We start from the raw sequence: 20,000 nt of genomic DNA on the forward strand, positions 1-20,000 counted from the left end.
ACAGAGGCCATTCATTCATGCCTTCCACAGCCCTAATGAAGATGTAATACTGTATGCCTTTAACTGTAATTCGGTGTTTACAGCAGGCGCTGTGCTGTTTGCTCTGAGAGAATAATTGCGGTTTCCCTCGTACACATAGAGCAGCGACCCACAGAAAGAACCAGGACAGGCCGAAACAAACACACCCCGAGACATTCGCGCTCTGAAGGCAAATCTTGTTATCGTGTGGCGGTACACTATTCAGATCTCAGCGGCCGATCGACCCATGTCGTCTGGGCGGATTTCGCTCCCGTTTCATTTTGCGGTGACATCAAAGACCCCGAGATGAATGAGACACTCCAGTGTCTGCTGTTGAAATCTTCGAAAACAACATGAAGAACAAATAAAATACATCAAGTGCTTTACAGTTCTTAAGGAGAAAGACAGTCCAGCAATTCTACATTTCAATCATACCTGCAGGTATTGCTTACGCCAGGAGGACTACTGAAGATATACTGTAGGGTTTCAAAGGATGGAGGATTGAGGACAGGGTTAGTGTGTGTTAAGAGGGTTGTGTGTATACTTCCTCAGCAATACACTAAACACTGCTACTGCAAGGTAGTAACCGTGATGGTAGGCAGGTATAGCTGGTGGTTACATGGTGATTGATCTACGCTGAACTGGAATAACAAACTGTTTCAGTCCTCGACCTTGGGAACAGACAGTTTCATCGCTCAGGTTCTCCCTAAACGGTTCCTCCTCCGTCACTGACGATCACATGATGAATCCTCCCCCCTTCCTCCTCGCGGCGGTGCACTGAATCATGGGTAATCGAGGCAGGCCGCATCCCAACGCTTACAGTTTGAGCCTCTGTAAAGTTGCCGACTGAGGTATGAAACCAGACAGAATAAGAGAGGTGTATTGACAGACCGTCAGCAGAATGTCGGCGTAACTGACGGAGACGGACTCCTGAGCATGTGAAACACAGAAGGCTGTACATTCAAAATAAAATAAAATGTATGTGTATAGCCCTTTTTACATGCAAGTATGTCACAGAGGGCTTCACATACGCCCATAGAACTGCCCCTCAACCAACCTAAACCCTCAAGGAAGACAAGGAAAAATTCCCAGAAAAACTAATTGGAGGAGAAAAAATGGAAGAAACCTTGGGAGGAGCAATTCCGTATGGATCCCCTCCTCCAGAGACGGTTAGACATTAAACGTGAACACATTAAACGTTCACCTCCGGCGAAGGACAGATCCCGCCTCGATGACGGCGTTCCCCAGGTACAAGGCGTCATCACGATGACGGTCGCTAGCGACGACGGAATCGGAGATCCATCGTGAAGGAGTTGTGTTGGGTTCCTGCCGTGGTTGTGAACTACTCACTTTAAAGGTCAACTGAAGGACAGACAGGGATGAATGACTGAATCACACGACACATGACTGAAGGCTGGTAGTCCTCAATCCTGGTCCTCAGGGCCCACTGTCCTAGATGTTTCCCTGCTCCAACACACCTGATTCACATGATTGGGTCGTTATCCGAGCTTGTTAGCAAGCCATACATCTGAATCAGGTGTGTTAGAGCAGGGAAACCTCTAGAACATGCAGGATAGTGGTGGGCCCTAAGGAGCAGAGTTGAGAATCACTGCTGTCAGCCATCTTGTTCTCTGTCTCTATGTTGACATCCTGTTTGACTCAACACCTGCATCAATTTTTCAAGATTGTTGACGGCTTCTTGTTGTTTTCACAAACAGTATTTGTTTGAATGATGAAAGACACCATGCCTGTTGAACACCGGATCGTGACGGTTGCGAATGACGACACTTGCTGATCCATTTTTACCTTTTTATTATAAAAACTCAAGAAAGTAAAACGTACACCCCTGGCAACACTTTACAACAAACGTCTTATTACACTCAATGCTAATTCAAATACATTACAGGTGAGCTGGGTGTGACTGGGTGACATGAGGTATAATTGTTGGATCCACATAGAAGGATGTTGCAAGATATTAACCAACCAATATTTTTTTTCTAAAAGGAGCCAAAAGTATTTTTCCAAAACGGAGCATTTTTATATTGAGTGTTTGGAATTACTTCGATAGTACTGTCAAATGGTTGCCAACGCAAAAATCTGATCATGTAAAACAGAGTTGCTTTCTTCAAAGGAGTTTGCAAAGACGAAACACTGAAATGCAGATTTGATGCATGACAAGGAGTAACGTAACCTAAGGACACACATTGACAACAATTGTTCCACAGTTTGAGAGAAGACCACAGGAAGGTTTTAAGAATAATCTACGTAGCAGTACTCGGCCCCTTAGGAGAACAAAAAGCGGACAAATTCCAACCCCCTCAGTTTGAAACACAGGGGCTGGCACATTGACGTATCACACAAATCTCACAAAAACACAATATGTCGTACAACAGTTATTGCCTTGACGATGAAAATGAGTTGCATAGAAAAAACCCGAACGGACACAGCTACAAGCCTTTATCGGTTACCTAGGTAACTAAAACCTTTAAATAACCGCAAAACTTTTACTTTGACACAGGGCCTGTGGGGGGTTAACAGCGACTTGTCACATACTTTTAATTGCTGATCTGAAAACTATTTAATTAAAATATATCTGTCAAATATCTGATCCAATACGATACCTAGAGACAGTTCAATCAAAGTGTGATGAAGCAAAGCAGTTTATATATGATCCGTATGGACAAATCCCTTCAACCAATAAGGACTGTCAATCATATTTGTTGATTTAAAGTTATACACTCAGGCCAATACAGGACTTGATAAATAACATTGATTGTACAGAATATGAAATAGGTTATCGACAGGTTTTGGGGGATGGGAGACTGGTCAACGTTATCTTAAATGTTATTATCATATTTAATACTATGTCCTTACCTCACTCCAACCTCGTGTTCAGGAATGCATGTGCCATGAGTGGGACTAAGTCTTTAACCAGGAAAGAGATTTCATGACGAAAACAGAAGCGTTGTGTGACTTGAAATTCAATGAAGTCGACAGTGCGAAGGTTCTGGATACAGGATTGGGTGTTATTATGGGATGTTACGCTTCATGACAAGGTACAAGTCCGGCATGGTGGATGTTAATGCGTGTATGTACATCAGCTATGATGGGTGGGATGCAACTGGAACACTGAAAAACAAACTGGTTTGATGCCAATGCTTCTTGGCCTAATTTTTAAAAAGCAGATTGTTGAGTCGGGTGAGATTTATCCCTGAATCTTTTTATGTTTTGAGTGATGTGTGATGCCACTGCTTCTAGTCACTAGATTGTTTTTTATTCTATTTCTTTTTTCTTTTCTTTCTTTTATTACAAAACAAATTTTCCTCATAAACCAGAACACACAAAATGCATAAATAAAACTGTACAGTTTCTTGTCTGTATGTGTTCTAAGCAAGAACAATGTTATCTACAACAGTGTCTCTAATGTCTATAACACCAACAGGTTCAGGACGGCGGCCATTTTAGGAATGGCGGCCATTTTAGGAATGGCGGCCATTTTAGGAATGGCGGCCATTTTAGGAATGGCGGCCATTTTATGAACAGGTAAATTATGGATACAGCGCATGTGACAAAAGGAAGTTAAGTGACAGTCAGGGGGCGGAAATGTGACAATTTCACAGGTATATATAGTGTTACCGTAGGTGATCCTGTGTGATATAAAGGTTCTGAAGATAAATTGTGTTGTGGAGGCCCAATTTCCATTGCATACAGCTTGTGTTTTGTTTGCACGTTTACAAGAATACCTTTAAAGTTAGGCTGGCTGGTACAATAGTGTCTCAATCAATAGGTTATTCTTGAAATGTAGTTTTAAGTATGTTTCCCATGATGGATGAACAATTGGTCACAGAATTTGTACAGATCTGTTCCTCCACTGTGAGGCTAATTACATCAGTGCTTTCCTCAGGTCAACAGTGGTTTAAAAGACAACGTCAAGTATTTGATTTAGCCAGTGGATCCGCCAGGTTTTCGAGACAAATTGGGTTTCAGGCAGCGAAAACCCCCATCAAAATCACCAAGCACGAACCTTGGATGAGGCAACCTTAGAGGTAATAAATCTGTTGTGACTTTGTCGGCGAGTTGTAAAGTTTAGAATTGAGCTACACTCGAGGCTAGGCAACGTAACGTTATGAGCAGATTAGCACGGCATTCAATAGTTTCCTTCTTGGTTTGTTACAGGGACACGGTGCACAACACCAGACATCCCAAGTCTCCCGGAAGTTCCGGGAGACTTCCGCATTTCAATAGCGGCTCCTGGACGCCCGCAAATGCTCTACAATCTGGGGGATTTTGTATTGAGAGCGAGCGCGAGACTGTGCAATGGTCATATATGGTCGAAACAGGTGCATATCGCGCGTCCTGATTGGGTCCCGGGGGGGGGGGGGGGGGGCCACCTCCCGGAAATGAGTCTCTGCAGGTTGGGATGTGTCTGCAACACCTACAGCTACCACATTTTCTGTCAAGACGCCTAAAAACAACCAGAGGCCAGGCAGAAGTGGATGTCGTAGATACAGTGTTAAAGGGGGAAATCCTACCTCGTGAAGTCTTTGTACAATTACATCCTCAGTTGGTGCGCTAATCTAGTATAACATCCATAGTCCGCTACGACCACGCTGAAATGTGAGTTCTTAAGACTGACAGGATGCAAACGAAGGAAGTCGACCGGTTTGAGATGAAAACCTCCACGAGAAGCCGATAGCGCGAACGAAGAAAGTCGTGATTTTAGGGATTGTGATCCGGACAAACATAGCGACGAACGAACGACTGGTGGAGTGACTTAGTGAACAACAAGCATCTTGAAAAGGGGAGGGTGGTGGAGGGGGGTGGAGGGAGAGGGGGGTGGAGGGGGAGGGTGGTGGAGGGTGGTGGAGGGGGGTGGAGGGGGAGGGTGGTGGAGGGGGGTGGAGGGGGAGGGTGGTGGAGGGTGGTGGAGGGGGAGGGTGGTGGAGGGGGGGGGAGGGTGGTGGAGGGGGGTGGAGGGGGAGGGTGGTGGAGGGGGGTGGAGGGGGAGGGTGGTGGAGGGGGGTGGAGGGGGGTGGAGGGGGAGGGTGGTGGAGGGGGGTGGAGGGGGGTGGAGGGGGAGGGTGGTGGAGGGGGAGAAGCGTTTTAGTCTAAAAAAGTGAGCATTGTGCATAGTTTGTTTTTCAAAATGTCATTGTTTCTCATTCTGATGTTCCGTTGCAGTGACAGGAAGGAGGAAGTGCAGCTCCTCCACACAGGAAGTGCAGCTCCTCCACACAGGAAGTGCAGCTCCTCCACACAGGAAGTGCACGCAGATCACTGTTGCACTGAATGTTCCAGACACAACCACCTCCAGCAGGAATACACTATAGCTTTTTCTTAACATTTTTTTTCTCCTTTTTTTATGACTCATTTCGTCTGTGTGTGTGAGTGTGTGTGCGTGTGTGTGTGCGTGTACGTTTGTTACAATTAGCGAGACAGTCTCATCTTCTCTCTCAGTCCCAGGGTCCAGTCCACACAGTTTACAGTCCCACCACACACAACACATCAAGTGTTTTGGCCTGATCTCCTCTTCCTCCCTCTCCTCCTCCTCCTCCTCCTCCCCTGTTCGTCTCCCCCTCATACCTCCCCCACCCACACCACGGTGTTCCCCCCCGTCACGCCGGACACCTCGCAGTGAGGTGTCCTCCTCTGACCGTCTAGGACAAACAGCGACTCCGCCGACGGCGTCACCAGGAACTGTCCGAACAGCCCGCTGGAGACCACCGCCCTGTTGGGGCCCCCCCAGGGCCAGGCCTGGGGCCCCAGGGGCTCCTTGAGGCTCCGGAGCACCTCAGAGCGGCCCGAGGACAGGTCGGAGAAGAGGAGGTTTGTTCCGGAGGTGGAAGACGCCACCAGCAGGTATTGGTTGGCCTCCGTGAAGGAGGGCTGGAAGACCAGGTCAGACACGGGGACGGCGCTGGCGGCAAGCTCCAGCGTCAGGCTCAGCTCCCCCTGGAACGACACCGTCTGGACTCTGACCTTTGACCTGCGCCGGTCCGGGGTCACCACGTAGCGGCCGTCCGGGGAGACGAAGGCCCGCCCCGAGATGTTGAGGTTGGGGCCAATCACAGCGTCCGTCACGCTGTCAATGAGCAGCTGGGGCGGGGCTAAGGAACCCACCCTGGCTTGGCATTGGACGAAGTAGATGCCACTCAGGTGCGTATAGGCCATGCTAATGGGAATGCAGCTGTAGTTCTTCAGGCTGATGGTCTTCACGCGGTGGAACGTCTCCAGGTCGATCTTGTGGACCGCCGGCTCGGACTTGAGGAACACAAAACCAAACCTGAGGAGAGGAGGAGGAGAGGAGGAGGAGAGAGAGGAGAGGAGAGAGAGGAGAGGAGAGAGAGGAGAGGAGGAGAGAGAAGAGAGAGAGGAGAGGAGGAGAGAGAGGAGTGGACAGAGAGGAGAGGAGGAGGAGAAGAGGAGGAGAGAGAGGAGAGGAGAGGAGGAGGAGAGAGGAGGAGAGGAGGAGGAGAGGAGGAGAGAGGAGGATAGAGAGGAGAGAGGAGGAGGAGGAGAGGAGGAGAGATGAGGGTTTATGTCTGTGTGTGTGCGCGAGTGTGATAGCCTGCTTGTCTCTGTGTGTGTGTGTGTACAGGTGTGTGTGTGTGATGCAGGGGCGCGGGCCGCGCAAGGTGAGCGCCTGGCCTACCTCACATGTGTGATGATAAGGTTGGTGGGGGGATGAAGATGTCGTCCACCCTCTGGAAGGGGGCTCTGACGCAACGGTGAGTCTCCCCCGTGTTGGCCTGAGTGATCACCTGACACAGGTCACACACACATTCAGGGTTAGAGGTCACAGGTCAGAGAGTCAGGATTAGAGAGTTAACAGTGGTAGAACGTTTGTCAGCACAGACTAAACCAGTACTGCCTAGCTCAGCCTGTTCACCAGGGATGGGAGAAATTGTAAACATCTTGTATTTATAGATAACATACTGCATATAAACTATATCCGTAGATAACACTGTATATAGATAACTAGAGAGGGTACAATTTCTGGGGAAATTGTAGGGTGTGCTTGCTTGCGTCGGTTGCACAGGGGTCCGTTTTTGAATGACATTTTTACAACTGATATTTCTGTATATTTTATATAAAAATGCATACTTATTATTTATAAAGATGACAACGATTTAAAAGCATTTTTTTTTTGCTGCTCATTTACAACAGAAAATACGAGTGAAGTGTAGAATGAAATAGATGTCTTCTCATTTCCCCTGCAAGAGGCAGCCTCATCGTTGAAACAAAACGAATAAATTGGGCAGACCGGTGTAAAAATTGACCTAATCTCTATGATTTAAACGTCATTTTAAGTTTTTCCCTTCTCATGATATTTTCAGGCATTTAGCCTACTCATTGCATTCATTCATTAATAAAGAACCCCTGAAGATTATTCTACGACGTTACCCGGCAGTAGAAGATGGAATCGCGATTCAAACAGTACCATCTGCTAACTGAAAATATGCCCCCAAAACGTAAATAAGCTTGACATTTATTTAGTGGAAAATCGCTCATTCATAAAAAGCTCACTGGTAGCGATCATTGTCAGTAACAACGCAAAATGCGATATAGCCCTGTGTGGAGAAGCTGCCCCGGTAAATTGTACTACTGTACAGTACTAGACTACTGTGTTCGTCTTGGTAGCGATTGCGTTGGTTGAATTGGATTTAACGTTCCGTTGTAACGGTTTAAGATGAAATTAATTATTTTCATGAACAGATTGACAACGTTTAGGCTGTGGCAATGAAGTTCAGGTTAGTAGTTAGATAGACTTTTGATTTAAGTAAGGGGAGTGCCGAACATGTTCTGTCGCCGTTTGACTTCCTAAACAGCTGTGTAGTGTAGATGTTTTTGTAGTGTGTCTCACGTAAGCTACAGCGTTGCAGTGAGCTACACTGGTTTGAAACCACAGGTAATGGTAATTTCACCAACAAATCGTTTACTAATGTCAGAATAAACCCTACAACGAAAATGTATATGTGAGGAATGTTTATTTTAACGATTGAAAACAGATAACGCTACATCATAGACTACTGTAGTATGTGTTGCCCGGGCAACACAGGCTAATGTCATGATGCTAATACTTCAGTGAAATAGTAGACTACTGTTTCCAAAAGTTGATGTACTTCCTTAATAATATCAGCTTATACTGTACATTACACATGACAATTGTGTGTCATATCACAAAGTGAAATGAGTAAATAGTTATCACCCTGGCCTCTTTGCTTGTGGCGTTTCTGCAGCTGCCTTGCAGTAAAGCTATAGTTAGCCTAGCTATCCCCCAAGTTAGCAGATGCGAAACGAATGTTCTGCCAAAGGTAGTCACGCGTGTTTTCGTGACGTTAGTGACGTAGTGACGTTAGTAACGTCAGTGACTGTGGCTAGCAAATTAGCCACCGTTAGCTTCACTTTTCGCCACAAAAACTTAACTTCAGCCTAAACCATGCAACGGAACGTAAATTCCAATAGAAGCAACTCAATCGCTACCAAAACGAAACTTTTGACACCTACTTTGTCTATGTAGGCCAAATATTGACTGAGTTTTAGGGGGGCATAAAGAATAATAATAATATATATGTGAGAGAACAAAGGTTGTGCCCTTGCCGTAGGCAAAGCACACCCAATAAGCCGGCTTCTGCTGTGACATCTGTGCCTGCGTACACACCTTCCCCAGGGGTGTTTCTACTGGGAGAACACGGCCTCATCTCTCATAGAAATACACACTATCGCGTCTCCCTATCAGCTGTGAGAGAGCACCAGGAGAACAGCAGCTCCCTATCAGCTGTGAGAGAGCACCAGGAGAACAGCAGCTCCCTGCAGGCGTCCACATCGTCTCCCAGATACACATCTACCAGATCCTGCAGTATTTACAGCCCAGCCCTGGTCCCTGAGACACGGGCCCTTAGTCCCGGCTCTGATAAGGGGCTGTTATTCTGGGATGTCTGCGTCGGGGGTTGCCGTGGAGACGACGAGGCGGAGCTCCCCCCCTCCCCCGCCCTCCTCAGCAGGCCTGAGGCCTCAAACAGCCTCCCCCGGCGCCACTTCCTGGAGTCCGGGCCCCGCCCCCCCGTCCGCTTGCGTCACCTTGCGTTACCGCAGAGGGGAGGACAGGAAGTCGGGGTGGGAGTGCCGAACGCAGCCAATGGGGCGAGGGGGCGCTCTCTGAGCGGGCGCCCTGCTGGGGAGTGGAACTCCTCAACAGCAGAAGAGCTCCAGGAGGGCCCCTGCTCACGGTTCTAACGCTCTGAATTCAGATTCTGCTGAAACAGCGACCCGCTGAGAGGGAGGGAGGGAGAGAGGGAGGGAAGGAGGGGAGTAGAGAGAAGGAGAAAGAGAGAGAGAGAGCGAGGGAGGGAGGACATGGACGAAGAGAGGTAAAGAGAGACAGAGATAGACAGAGCGAGAGGGAGAGAGGTAGAGAGAGACAGAGATAGACAGAGCGAGAGGGAGAGAGGTAGAGAGAGACAGAGATAGACAGAGCGAGAGGGAGAGAGGTAGAAAAGAGAAGGAGAAGCAGAGATTGAGAGCAAGGGAGGGGGAGAAAGGAAGAGAGAGAGAAACTGAGAAAGATAGAGACAGGAACAGAGAGAGAGATACTCCTTGTTTGAGGAACCCAGATAAACACTGACAAGGGCGGTGAGGCGGAGATGATTTCTTTAAGAAGCCGAGCAGGACGTTAAACTCATCAGGAGTCTGCATGGAGCGCTTCCTCCTGTCTCTACGCCATCACCCTGCCCCAGCAGGGGCGGGGCCCCAGAAGGTGGCGGGGCCCCAGCAGGGGGCGGGGCCCCAGCAGGGGACGGGGAGCCAGCGCACCACAGAAGAAGACAAGTCTCACTGTGGCTTTCCTCGCCTTCCTCTGCAGTGTAGAATCACCACCCCCACCCCAGCATCCGTCTGCGTTCGATAAACAGATACCCCCCAAGTCTTGCCTTGGGCAGAGCGATGAGAGGCCTTGATTAAAAAGGTCATGATTCCAGTTCTCAGGACTATGAGCAGAGAGGTAATGAGCTTCCTTGGAACATCACTAATGTATAATTACGGAATCTCACTAATGTGTAATCATGTAATATCACCCATGTGCAATTATGTAATATCACTCGAGTATAATTAGTCTGAAACGTTTCACTGGGACCAAGAAGCTGTCTCAACCTTACGCCAGCAGGTCACCTGCCTCCCTCATCCCTCCCTTCATCCCTCTTTCCATCTCTCCTCCTATCCTCATCCCTCCTCTTATCCCTCCCTCATCCCTCCTATCCTTCATCTCTCCTCCCTTCCTTCATCCTCACATCCTTTGAGACAGGAAGGAGATCCATATCTGCCAAGAGATGATGCATGGGGAGAAATGAAAACATGACGTCAAACATGACGTCAAACATGACGTCAAATAAAGTGATCTTGTCATGTTGCGTTGCGTCGTCCCTGTTGCAGCGTGCTGGCTGAGGCGGCGTGGTGTTGTGGAGGGGGAGTTTCAGGTTGTTGCAACAGCCCTGCTTGTTAAAAGAGAGCCACACTGCTGTGATCACTCCACCGCTCCTGTGTGCGTGTGTGTGTGTTCCCGTGTGTGTGCGTTTCTGTGTGTGTGTGTGTTTCTCTGTGTTTGTCTGTGCGTGTTGTGTTCCTGTGGGTGTATATAGAAAGCTTTTGACAAGAGTGGGGGGTGAGTTTCTTAAGGGAAGCTAATGCATTCAATATTCCCTCTTCACTCCCTTCTCTCTCCATCTTTTTATTTCTCCCTCCATCTCTCCCTTCTCCCCTCTTATCTCAATCCTCTTGTTTTCTCTTCACTCTCCCTCCCTCCCTCTCACCACTCTCCTTCCATTTCTCCGACCTAATGAATTGACAATCGCCCCAGGGTGTTTGATTAGGGATATGGAGCTATTAAAAAGCTGCTTATTTGACGTGTCCCTCTGTGTGTGTGTGTAAGAGAGTGTGTGTGTGAGAGTGTGTGTGTATGAGTGCGTGTGTGTGTGTGTGTGTGTGTGTGTGTGTAAGAGAGAGAGCAGGGATGTGGCCCCAGGCCCCTGACTGTCTGCCTGTCCTCAGGTCAGCTACCTGCCTAGCAGACGATAATGACATTATCAAGTCATTTATCTGTGGCTTCACACACCCAGCGGCAGAGTCACGGCCAGGCCCACGATTGCATTCTGGAGTGATTCATGCCCCGTTCGGTAATTATTCATTATCATCGAACCACTTCCACCCCCTCCCCCACCCCCTCCCCCACCGTCCTCCTCCCCACGCACTCCTTCCCCCTGAAAAAAGAGGATGAAACAGCCTAAACAGAGAGCGTCCGTGTTTGATTTCGAGGGCTTCTGGATGAATTGGCAGGAATAACACAGCGCCATTAGAGAGGGTTTCAGCAGTCTGAACAAGGATTTCAATGAGTGGAAAATCATTTAGTCTCGGAAAGAGACGCCTTTCTCTCTCTCTTTCTTTCCTTTATTCTTCCTTCCTTCACTGTCCTCTATTCCAAGCCTGTGGTGTCCTAAACAGTGGGCTACTTACATACACACACACACACATTTACATTTAGTCATTTAGCAGACACTCTTATCCAGAGCAACTTTCAGTAAGTACAGGACATTTTCCCTGAGGCAAGTAGGGTGAAGTGCCTTGCCCAAGGACACAACGTCATTTGACACAGCCGGGAATCGAACTGGCAACCTTCAGATTACTAGCCTGATTCCCTAACCGCTCAGCCACCTGACTCCCTAGACACACACTCACGCTCCAATGGGATTCCTCTGTGATTATAAACATGCTGTGAGTCCATAGCTGCTTGTCAGCTTGCCTCATGGTGCCTCCTTCAATAAACACCACGATAACCATCTCTCAGGAATACACACACGTCGCAGCACGTAGCCCAGTCCCCCTGGAAGCTGAAACACCTGTAATCATCTCATGTGTGCAGTCCCTTACACCCCTGCCCTGAGAGAATCACACACACACATACACACACACTCAAACGTGACACACACACACACACACAAGAACACATATGTATACACACAAGCTCCATCACCTGCAGGGTGGGGTGTGTTTTCTGCATGTTGCCCCAGCTCAGCACCCAGACCTGGTCATGTGACTTGTCATAAAGCAGCTTCATTGGTACTGGATCAGTCTTCACAGCCTGGGGGAAAGGGGGGGGGAGAGAGGACAGAGATGGATGGAGGTGAGAGAGAGGAAGGAGAGAGACGGTTTGAGAGAGAATAGAGGGGTGAAAGGATAGAGGGAGGGATAGATGGAGAGAGTGGGATGGAGAGGTGGAGAGGTGGAGAGAGTGGGATGGAGAGGTGGAGAGAGTGACTCAATGTTCAACCTCGGGTGTGGAGCATTGTCAACAATGAACAAACACAATCAATTATCCGCTCTCTTGAACCGGTTACCCCCCCCCCCCTTCACACCCACACACCCCTCCCACCCTGTAGAGAGAGACAGGAGAGACAGCACTCAGTAGGATGGTTCTCCTCTCCACTGGTCAGCCAGCAGTCCACAGCCCTCAGATGAGGGGAGGGAGGGAGGGAGGGAGGGGGGAGGGAAGATGGGAAGGAAGGGTTGGAAGGTGCTGAACCACTGTCATTCAGCCAGCGGCTGTCCAGGGTCAGTGAACCATTAATGGCTCGAGCAACCGATCTCTGGTGTCACTGGTGTCAACGATATCCTCTCTTCCCCTCCTTCTCTCTCTCTTTATCTCTCTTCTTTCTAACCCTCCCTATCTCCTTCTACACACACAAGTCAATTACCGTTCGTTTCAGGAGACTCTATTGCTCTCTCCTTCCCTTTTTCTTTCATCCATCAATCCTTCCTTCCCTTCATCCCTCTTGCCAAACCTGGAGCCCACACTCTCCACCCCTCCTTCCTTCTCTGTTCATCCCTCCTTCATCTTGCCCGCCTCTCTGCCTCATTCTCTGAGCCTGTGTCTGCCATCCTACCACCCTCCCCCTCCTACCTGCACCACCCTCCCTCCCTCCTCCCCTCCCCCAGCACCTCCCTCCTCCCCTCTCCTACCTGCACCACCCTCTGGGTCTGGGTGTCGATGAGCAGCAGGCGGTTGTGGAGGGGCTGGGTCACGTAGACGTAGCGTCCCTCACACTGACCGCAGACGACCACACGCACCGCTGGGCCTGCACGCCCTCGCTCTTAGGACACATCTCCTCCTGGGGGGGCAGGGGGGGGCAGGGGGGGACATAACAACCTGTAATTTTCATTTTTGCAATTCATGCAGAAACAAATACAGTGATCCTTAATATAATACACTAAGCTGAAGTCGAAACTCTAAAACAGTCCCTCCCTCCCTCCTCCCTGCAGTAGTGAAAATGCTGTTCACAGCATCTACCAGCAGTCTTGTGGCTCATTGAGTTTGTATCGATCATAATACAATTACAGCAATCTGTAAAGCAGTCTTGTGGCTCATTGAGTTTGTATCGATCCATAATACAATTACAGCAATCTGTAAAAGTGAGATCAGTCAGAGATACAAGCAGCTAGCACCATCTGAAGCCCATTGTTTCAGGAGAGGCTTGTTCAGCACTGTATTATGGAGCAGGGGGGTGAGGTGTGTGGGGAGGGGAGGGAGGGGGTGACTGCTAAGGTGTGACACCCACTGATCAGTAATGGGATTAATAATCCTGTTCTACGTGTTGACAATAACCTGCATTCCTCCGTTTACAGAAGTAGGCGTTTAAATAAGGAACGCTTTATAGGTTGAGGTTTTAAATCAAGGCTTTTTGTAGACGCTGAACACACACACAAACATGCACACAAGCCACACACACACACACACACACACTGTCCTCCAGAGTGTAGTCTGGCAGACTTACATAGCTAGCTACGATCCTCTCAGTTCTCTTGATGCGTCGGCGTATCTCACACTCGCCGGGCTGCAGGACTGTGACGCCCTCGTCGGAGAACACGTAGAACAAGTTGCCCACGCTCAGCCCTGAGAACCCGGAGAACACAGAACATACCGGAAAAACTCAACACACACAGGACGGAAAAGACAGAAGAACCAGACGCACGAGTGGACCCGCGGGGCGTCCGAGCGACTCAGAGACGCCTTGTGGACACGCTAACTCAGCGGCTGACGGCCATCTTGACGACAGAGGCCTGTTAATGATATGTCTGCTTCTCTAAGAAGCACCTCAGGATCCAGACGGCACACATTTACATTTAGTCATTTAGCAAACAGTAAGTACAGGGACATTCCCCCCGAAGCAAGTAGGGTGAAGTGCCTTGCCCAAGGACACAACGTCATTTGGCACGGCTGGGAATCGAACTGGCAACCTTCAGATGACTAGCCTGACTCCCTCACCACTCAGCCATCTGACTCCCTACACACACACACACACTCACACACACACACACACTGAGTAGAGACAGAAGATGAGTGTTTATGTGGACCTCGGACCCGTGTGCGTAAATAACATCTGGTGATTAGACAACATCGGTTCTGGATGGACATTTACGAAGGCGTGACTGTGGTAAAGCTGTCAGGTAAAAAAAACACACGCACACACAGGCAGTGATAACGAGGAGCAATCAACACTCGAGTGTTGACAGGGTGAATCAACGCAAGCTGTAGAGCAAGGTAACGTTCCAGCTCTCTGACAGCAAGCGTGTCTGTGTTGAATACTCTCTCAGAGACACTGCCAGGGCCCAGAGCACACTCTTACCTTCCTCTCGCCAAAGAATGTTTGCAACTGCAGAGAGAGACAGAGAGAGAGACAGAGAGAGACAGAGAGAGAGACAGAGAGAGAGACAGAGAGAGAGAGAGAGAGAGAGAGAGAGAGAGACAGAGAGAGAGAGAGAGAGAGAGAGAGAGAGAGAGAGAGAGAGAGAGAGAGAGAGAGAGAGAGAGAGAGAAAGACAGAGAGAGAGACAGAGAGAGGCAGAGAGAGACAGAGAGAGAGAGACAGAGAGAGACAGAGAGAGAGAGAGGGAGGGAGAGACAGATTCAGACAGACACAGAGAGTATGAGTAAAGTTTCTAGCACACTGATTAAAAATGTTAAACCTCAATAGTTGTAAAGGTTCTAAACACCCTTGGAACCATCCAAAACAACCGTGCATGGTAATATATATTTTTTTTAAAAACATTTCAACGGTTCGAGACCCCCCGCAGACGTACGTGTCTTCCGGGCGGAGTCCTCCACGAACAGCGAGGAGATGTCCTCGTCCACAGCCCACCTCGTTCTTGGCGATGCACGTGTAGGCTCCTGTGTCCTCGTACCTCACACTGCTGATATGGAGCTCACTGCCATTGGCTAGGGAGGGAGGGAGGGAGAGGGAGGGAGGGAGGGAGGGATGGAAAGAGGGGATGAAAATAGGAGAGGAAAATTGAGAGGAGAGGACGAACAGGAAAGAAATCGTCAGGAGAGAGGAAAATAAATAACTAAAAAGAATGGTGCATGTTCTTCATATTCTTTGATGCACATTTCCCTCAGGAATGGAAAAGCGCCCAGAGCAATCTGTGAACTCATCTTTTCTAAACTGACTTCTGCATCTGTCCTTCAGATATCAAAACTTTCTGCAAACTCAGAACTCGAAAGAAAATGAGAAATCCTGTCTTAGTGAAGGGTTAAGGGTGAAGTTAAAACAAATCCATGCCGTCAGACTCACAGAGCACAACCTCAGAGAGTTGGCGAACAGCTCAAAAAAAACTACTTCCCAAGCTAACAGGATTTCTGTCTGCCTGATTAGGATGGTCAATGGAGATGACCTCCCCCCCCCCCCCCCCCCCCCCCCCCGGGACGCAATCCAGACGGATGATCTACTCCCTCAATCAGCACGTACCGTCTCTCGGTCGCTATAAATAAAAAATCCCGATTGTATAGAATTTGCGGCCGTCAGGGAGCCGCTATTGAAATGCAGGAGACTCCCGGAACTTCCGGGAGACTTGGGATGTCTGAGACCTTGGACATCTACAGTATTGTAGGCTAGTATTAGTGTAGCAGTTGCTAAGAAAAATTATCATTCTTTCCATTCAGACACACAAAACAGCAAGCTCTCTACTCTTAACATAGCCTAACAATCAATCCTAGCCTTACCTTTCTTATACAGCCTAACCTTACCTTACCAATGGCCTAATCTTTCTTATCTAGCCTAGCCTAGCCTAGCCATACCTGTAGTTCAACCTTTCTCACCTAGCCTAGCTTAGCCTAGCCATACCTGTAGTTCAACCTTTCTCACCTAGCCTAGCTTAGCCTAGCCATACCTGTAGTTCAGCCTTTCTCACCTAGCCTAGCTTAGCCTAGCCATACCTGTAGTTCAACCTTTCTCACCTAGCCTAGCTTAGCCTAGCCATACCTGTATTTCAACCTTTCTCGCCTAGCCTAGCCCTTTGTGCTGTAGGCCCCCGTCCTCATCACCTGGCCCTCACATCGCGCCTGCCTTGATCACTACAGACTGACGATCTTCACAACACAGCGGGACGCTCTGCCATGTCGGTGTCAGCTCCAGCTTTCACACACCGCGTCGAAGATCATGTGTCAACGCCTCTCCCACCTCTCTCATCTCACCCTCCATCTCCTCCCTCGCCCCTCTCCCCCCTCCAGTCGTCTTTGATCCGTCTCTCTTGATCTGACGCGGTGGATCTCCGTGTGAACGCCGGCGAGGGAGTCTGTGAAACGCTTTCACGACCCAGACAGTGAAGAGATGCAGGGGTTGCTGGAACTACGACTGCTCTGCCTAACACAAACAATTCTCTCTGTATTGTACGGTAGCCTACACAGAAATGTACAGTATTTCTGCTCAATGTCATCGAAGTAGCCTACAGAAACTTATTCCAGCATGAACGAAATGATTCCAACAGGAATGTTAAATTGGAATTCCGAGGAAACTTGTCACATAATCAAAGTTAACTAAATATTTTTAGGCTATTTACACCCAGTATACATAACAGTTCATTATTCTTTACATGTTTTAGCTGAATAAATGGTGTTGTTGGTTACAAATGTAATGTATTCATTTGTGTTAAAAGCTTAATTAAAGTGCTCTTTAGGGGAAAGTTATCTCTGGCATTGTCGAAATTTTTCACATTAGATGCCGCCAACATTCTAATTACCTGGTATCCATAGTTACGGTCTGATCAATTTTCATTTTGCTGAATTAAACACACTCGAGGGACTCTGTTACAAAGCCAGACATCATGAGGGAGACTAGCTGTCTCTAAGCCCACTTGCTATGCTCACTACTCCTCCTCTCTCCTCCTCCTCACTCCTCCTCTCTCCTCCTCCTCACTCATCCTCACTCCTCGTCCTCTTCCTCCTCCTCACTCCTCCTCTCTCCTCCTCACTCCTACTTTCTTCTCCTCCTCTCCTCCTCCTCCTCCTCACTCCTCCTCTCTTCTCCTCCTCCTCTCCTCCTCTCTCCTCCTCCTCACTCCTCCTCTCTTCTCCTCCTCCCCTCCTCCTCACCTCCTCCTCTCTCCTCCTCATCACTCCTCCTCTCTCCTCCTCACTCCTCCTCTCATCTCCTCTCACCTCCTCCTCTCTCCTCCTCTCTCCTCCTCTCTCCTACACTTCCTCTCCCTCCTACACCTCCTCCTCTCCTCCTCCTCCTCTCTCCTACACCTCCTCCTCTCCTCCTACACCTCCTCTCCTCCTACACCTCCTCCTCTCCTCCTACACCTCCTCTCCTCCTACACCTCCTCCTCTCCTCCTACACCTCCTCTCCTCCTCCTCCTCCTCTCCTCCTACACCTCTCCTCCTCCACCTCTCCTCCTCCTCTCCTCCTACACCTCCTCTCCTCTCCTCCTACACCTTCTCCTCTCCTCCTACACCTCCTCCTCTCCTCCATCTCCCTCCTCCCTTTCATTTCTTCTTTTCACTTTCGCTTCCTTTCTCTCCTCCGCTAGCTCCTGTCTCCCTGCAGGGAGAGGTTCTCCGTAGGGAGAGGTTCTCCGTAGGGAGAGGTTCTCCGTAGGGAGAGGTTCCTTCTCCCTACGGAGAAGGAACCTGCAGGGGTCCAGCCCTCTCTCTGCTGTCTCCTCCATACTAACTATCTGTACTAGCTAGCCCTCCATACTAATGACTGTCTATTGTATCTCCTATGCATACTAACTATCTGTACTAGTGAAGAATCCTCACTAACTATCTGTACTAGTGAAGAATCCTTACTAACTATCTGTACTAGTGAATAATCCTCACTAACTATCTGTACTAGTGAAGAATCCTTACTAACTATCTGTACTAGTGAAGAATCCTCACTAACTATCTGTACTCCCCCCCCTCACTAACTATCTGTACTAGTGAAGAATCCTTACTATCTGTACTAGTGAAGAATCCTTACTATCTGTACTAGTGAAGAATCCTTACTATCTGTACTAGTGAAGAATCCTTACTATCTGTACTAGTGAAGAATCCTTACTATCTGTACTAGTGAAGAATCCTCACTAACTATCTGTACTAGTGAAGAATCCTTACTATCTGTACTAGTGAAGAATCCTTACTATCTGTACTAGTGAAGAATCCTTACTATCTGTACTAGTGAAGAATCCTTACTATCTGTACTAGTGAAGAATCCTTACTATCTGTACTAGTGAAGAATCCTTACTATCTGTACTAGTGAAGAATCCTCACTAACTATCTGTACTAGTGAAGAATCCTTACTATCTGTACTAGTGAAGAATCCTTACTAACTATCTGTACTAGTGAAGAATCCTTACTATCTGTACTAGTGAAGAATCCTCACTAACTATCTAGACTAGCGCTACATCCATGCTAACTTTCTGTACTAGCAGGCTTGCTCCCCCCCCCACACACACACACCTCCTAAATCCTCACCTAATAAAACAGGTGAGTAGTTGCGTTAACCTCCCTTGAGCTAACCAAAATAGACAGTCCACAACATGGAGTAGCATGCATCAATGTACGGTATATCTCCCCCTCCCTCCCCATCTCTCTCTCTCTGTCTCCCTCCCCATCTCTCTCTCTCTGTCTCCCTCCCTATCTACCCCCACCACACACACGGCGTGTACAGTCTCTCTCCCTCCATCTCTTTCTCCCTACCTCCCTCCCTCTCTCCCCTTGTCTCCCCCCCCTCCCCCCCCCCACACACACAGGTTCCTCACCGATGAGGGAGAGCTGTTTGGAGGCGTGGGGCAGTAGGTCCAGGCCGTTCTTCAGCCAGAGCAGTCTGGGGTTGGGGATGCCGTCCGCATGGCAGTGCAGGCTGGCTGACACGCCCGGCTCCTGGGCCTGCGTCTCAGGGTACACCAGGATGACCGGGGGGACTGCATACACACACACACACACACACACACACACACACATAAGAGAGCAGTTAGAGAAATACAGCCACAGCACAGAAGCACACACACGCACACACACAAAGGTACACACACACACGAGAGCAGTTAGAGAAATACAGCCACAGCACACACGCACGCACACACACTTCAGCTGAAGGTCTCAGATGCAGCTGTATCGTTTTTCAATTAGCCTAAATCCCTCCTAGCAAACACAACACAATCACCCCTATTGTACTGCGTTAATTGGAAATAATTCCGGCACTATTCTGTCTCTGCATCTGTCTGCAGTGAAACAACAGCCCCAGACAGGATGTCTGTGTTCGGATGCAGGAGAGCAAGGGTATTTCCTGTCCTCCTCTGTTCTTCCTCGTCGTCAAAGGAGAGAGCTAATCCTCATTTGCTAGTGTTTGCACGTGTGTGTGTGTACTTGTGTGTGTGTGTGTATTATTGTATATGTTTGCCGTATGCGAGTGTGTGGGCTCACTCCCCCCCCCCCGTGTCTGTACGGGGGGGGGGGGAGTGCATATGTGTGCAAAAACTATTAAGCCAAATGCTGATGCAGGTTGAAGGAGGGCTTCACACACACACACACACACACAGACACACACACACACACAGCAGGAATCAACAGCCAGCTCAGCTTGGAATCAACTCAAGTGTTGTGTGTGTGTGCGCGTGTGCAGAAATAATGATGCTTGTGCTTGTTAAGAGGACGGACTGTGTTTATGAAATCC

General features: G+C 48.7%; 1 protein-coding gene across 1 annotated transcript in view; it reads right to left on the reverse strand.

The window, feature by feature from the left end:
* Positions 1–5,595: 5,595 nt before the first annotated feature.
* fstl4 (follistatin-like 4) overlaps positions 5,596–20,000 on the reverse strand; it is a 19,552-nt gene continuing 5,147 nt past the window's right edge. Inside the window, 11 exon segments of the mRNA XM_062453001.1 lie at positions 5,596–6,301; positions 6,671–6,704; positions 6,707–6,779; positions 12,041–12,148; positions 13,027–13,103; positions 13,106–13,175; positions 13,839–13,957; positions 14,691–14,717; positions 15,145–15,196; positions 15,198–15,280; positions 19,087–19,248. Coding sequence (XP_062308985.1) covers positions 5,596–6,301; positions 6,671–6,704; positions 6,707–6,779; positions 12,041–12,148; positions 13,027–13,103; positions 13,106–13,175; positions 13,839–13,957; positions 14,691–14,717; positions 15,145–15,196; positions 15,198–15,280; positions 19,087–19,248 — 1,511 coding nt within the window.

The sequence above is a fragment of the Osmerus eperlanus genome, chromosome 27 (assembly GCF_963692335.1).
Source record: "Osmerus eperlanus chromosome 27, fOsmEpe2.1, whole genome shotgun sequence".
In the NCBI taxonomy this organism is placed as follows: Eukaryota; Metazoa; Chordata; class Actinopteri; order Osmeriformes; family Osmeridae; genus Osmerus; species Osmerus eperlanus.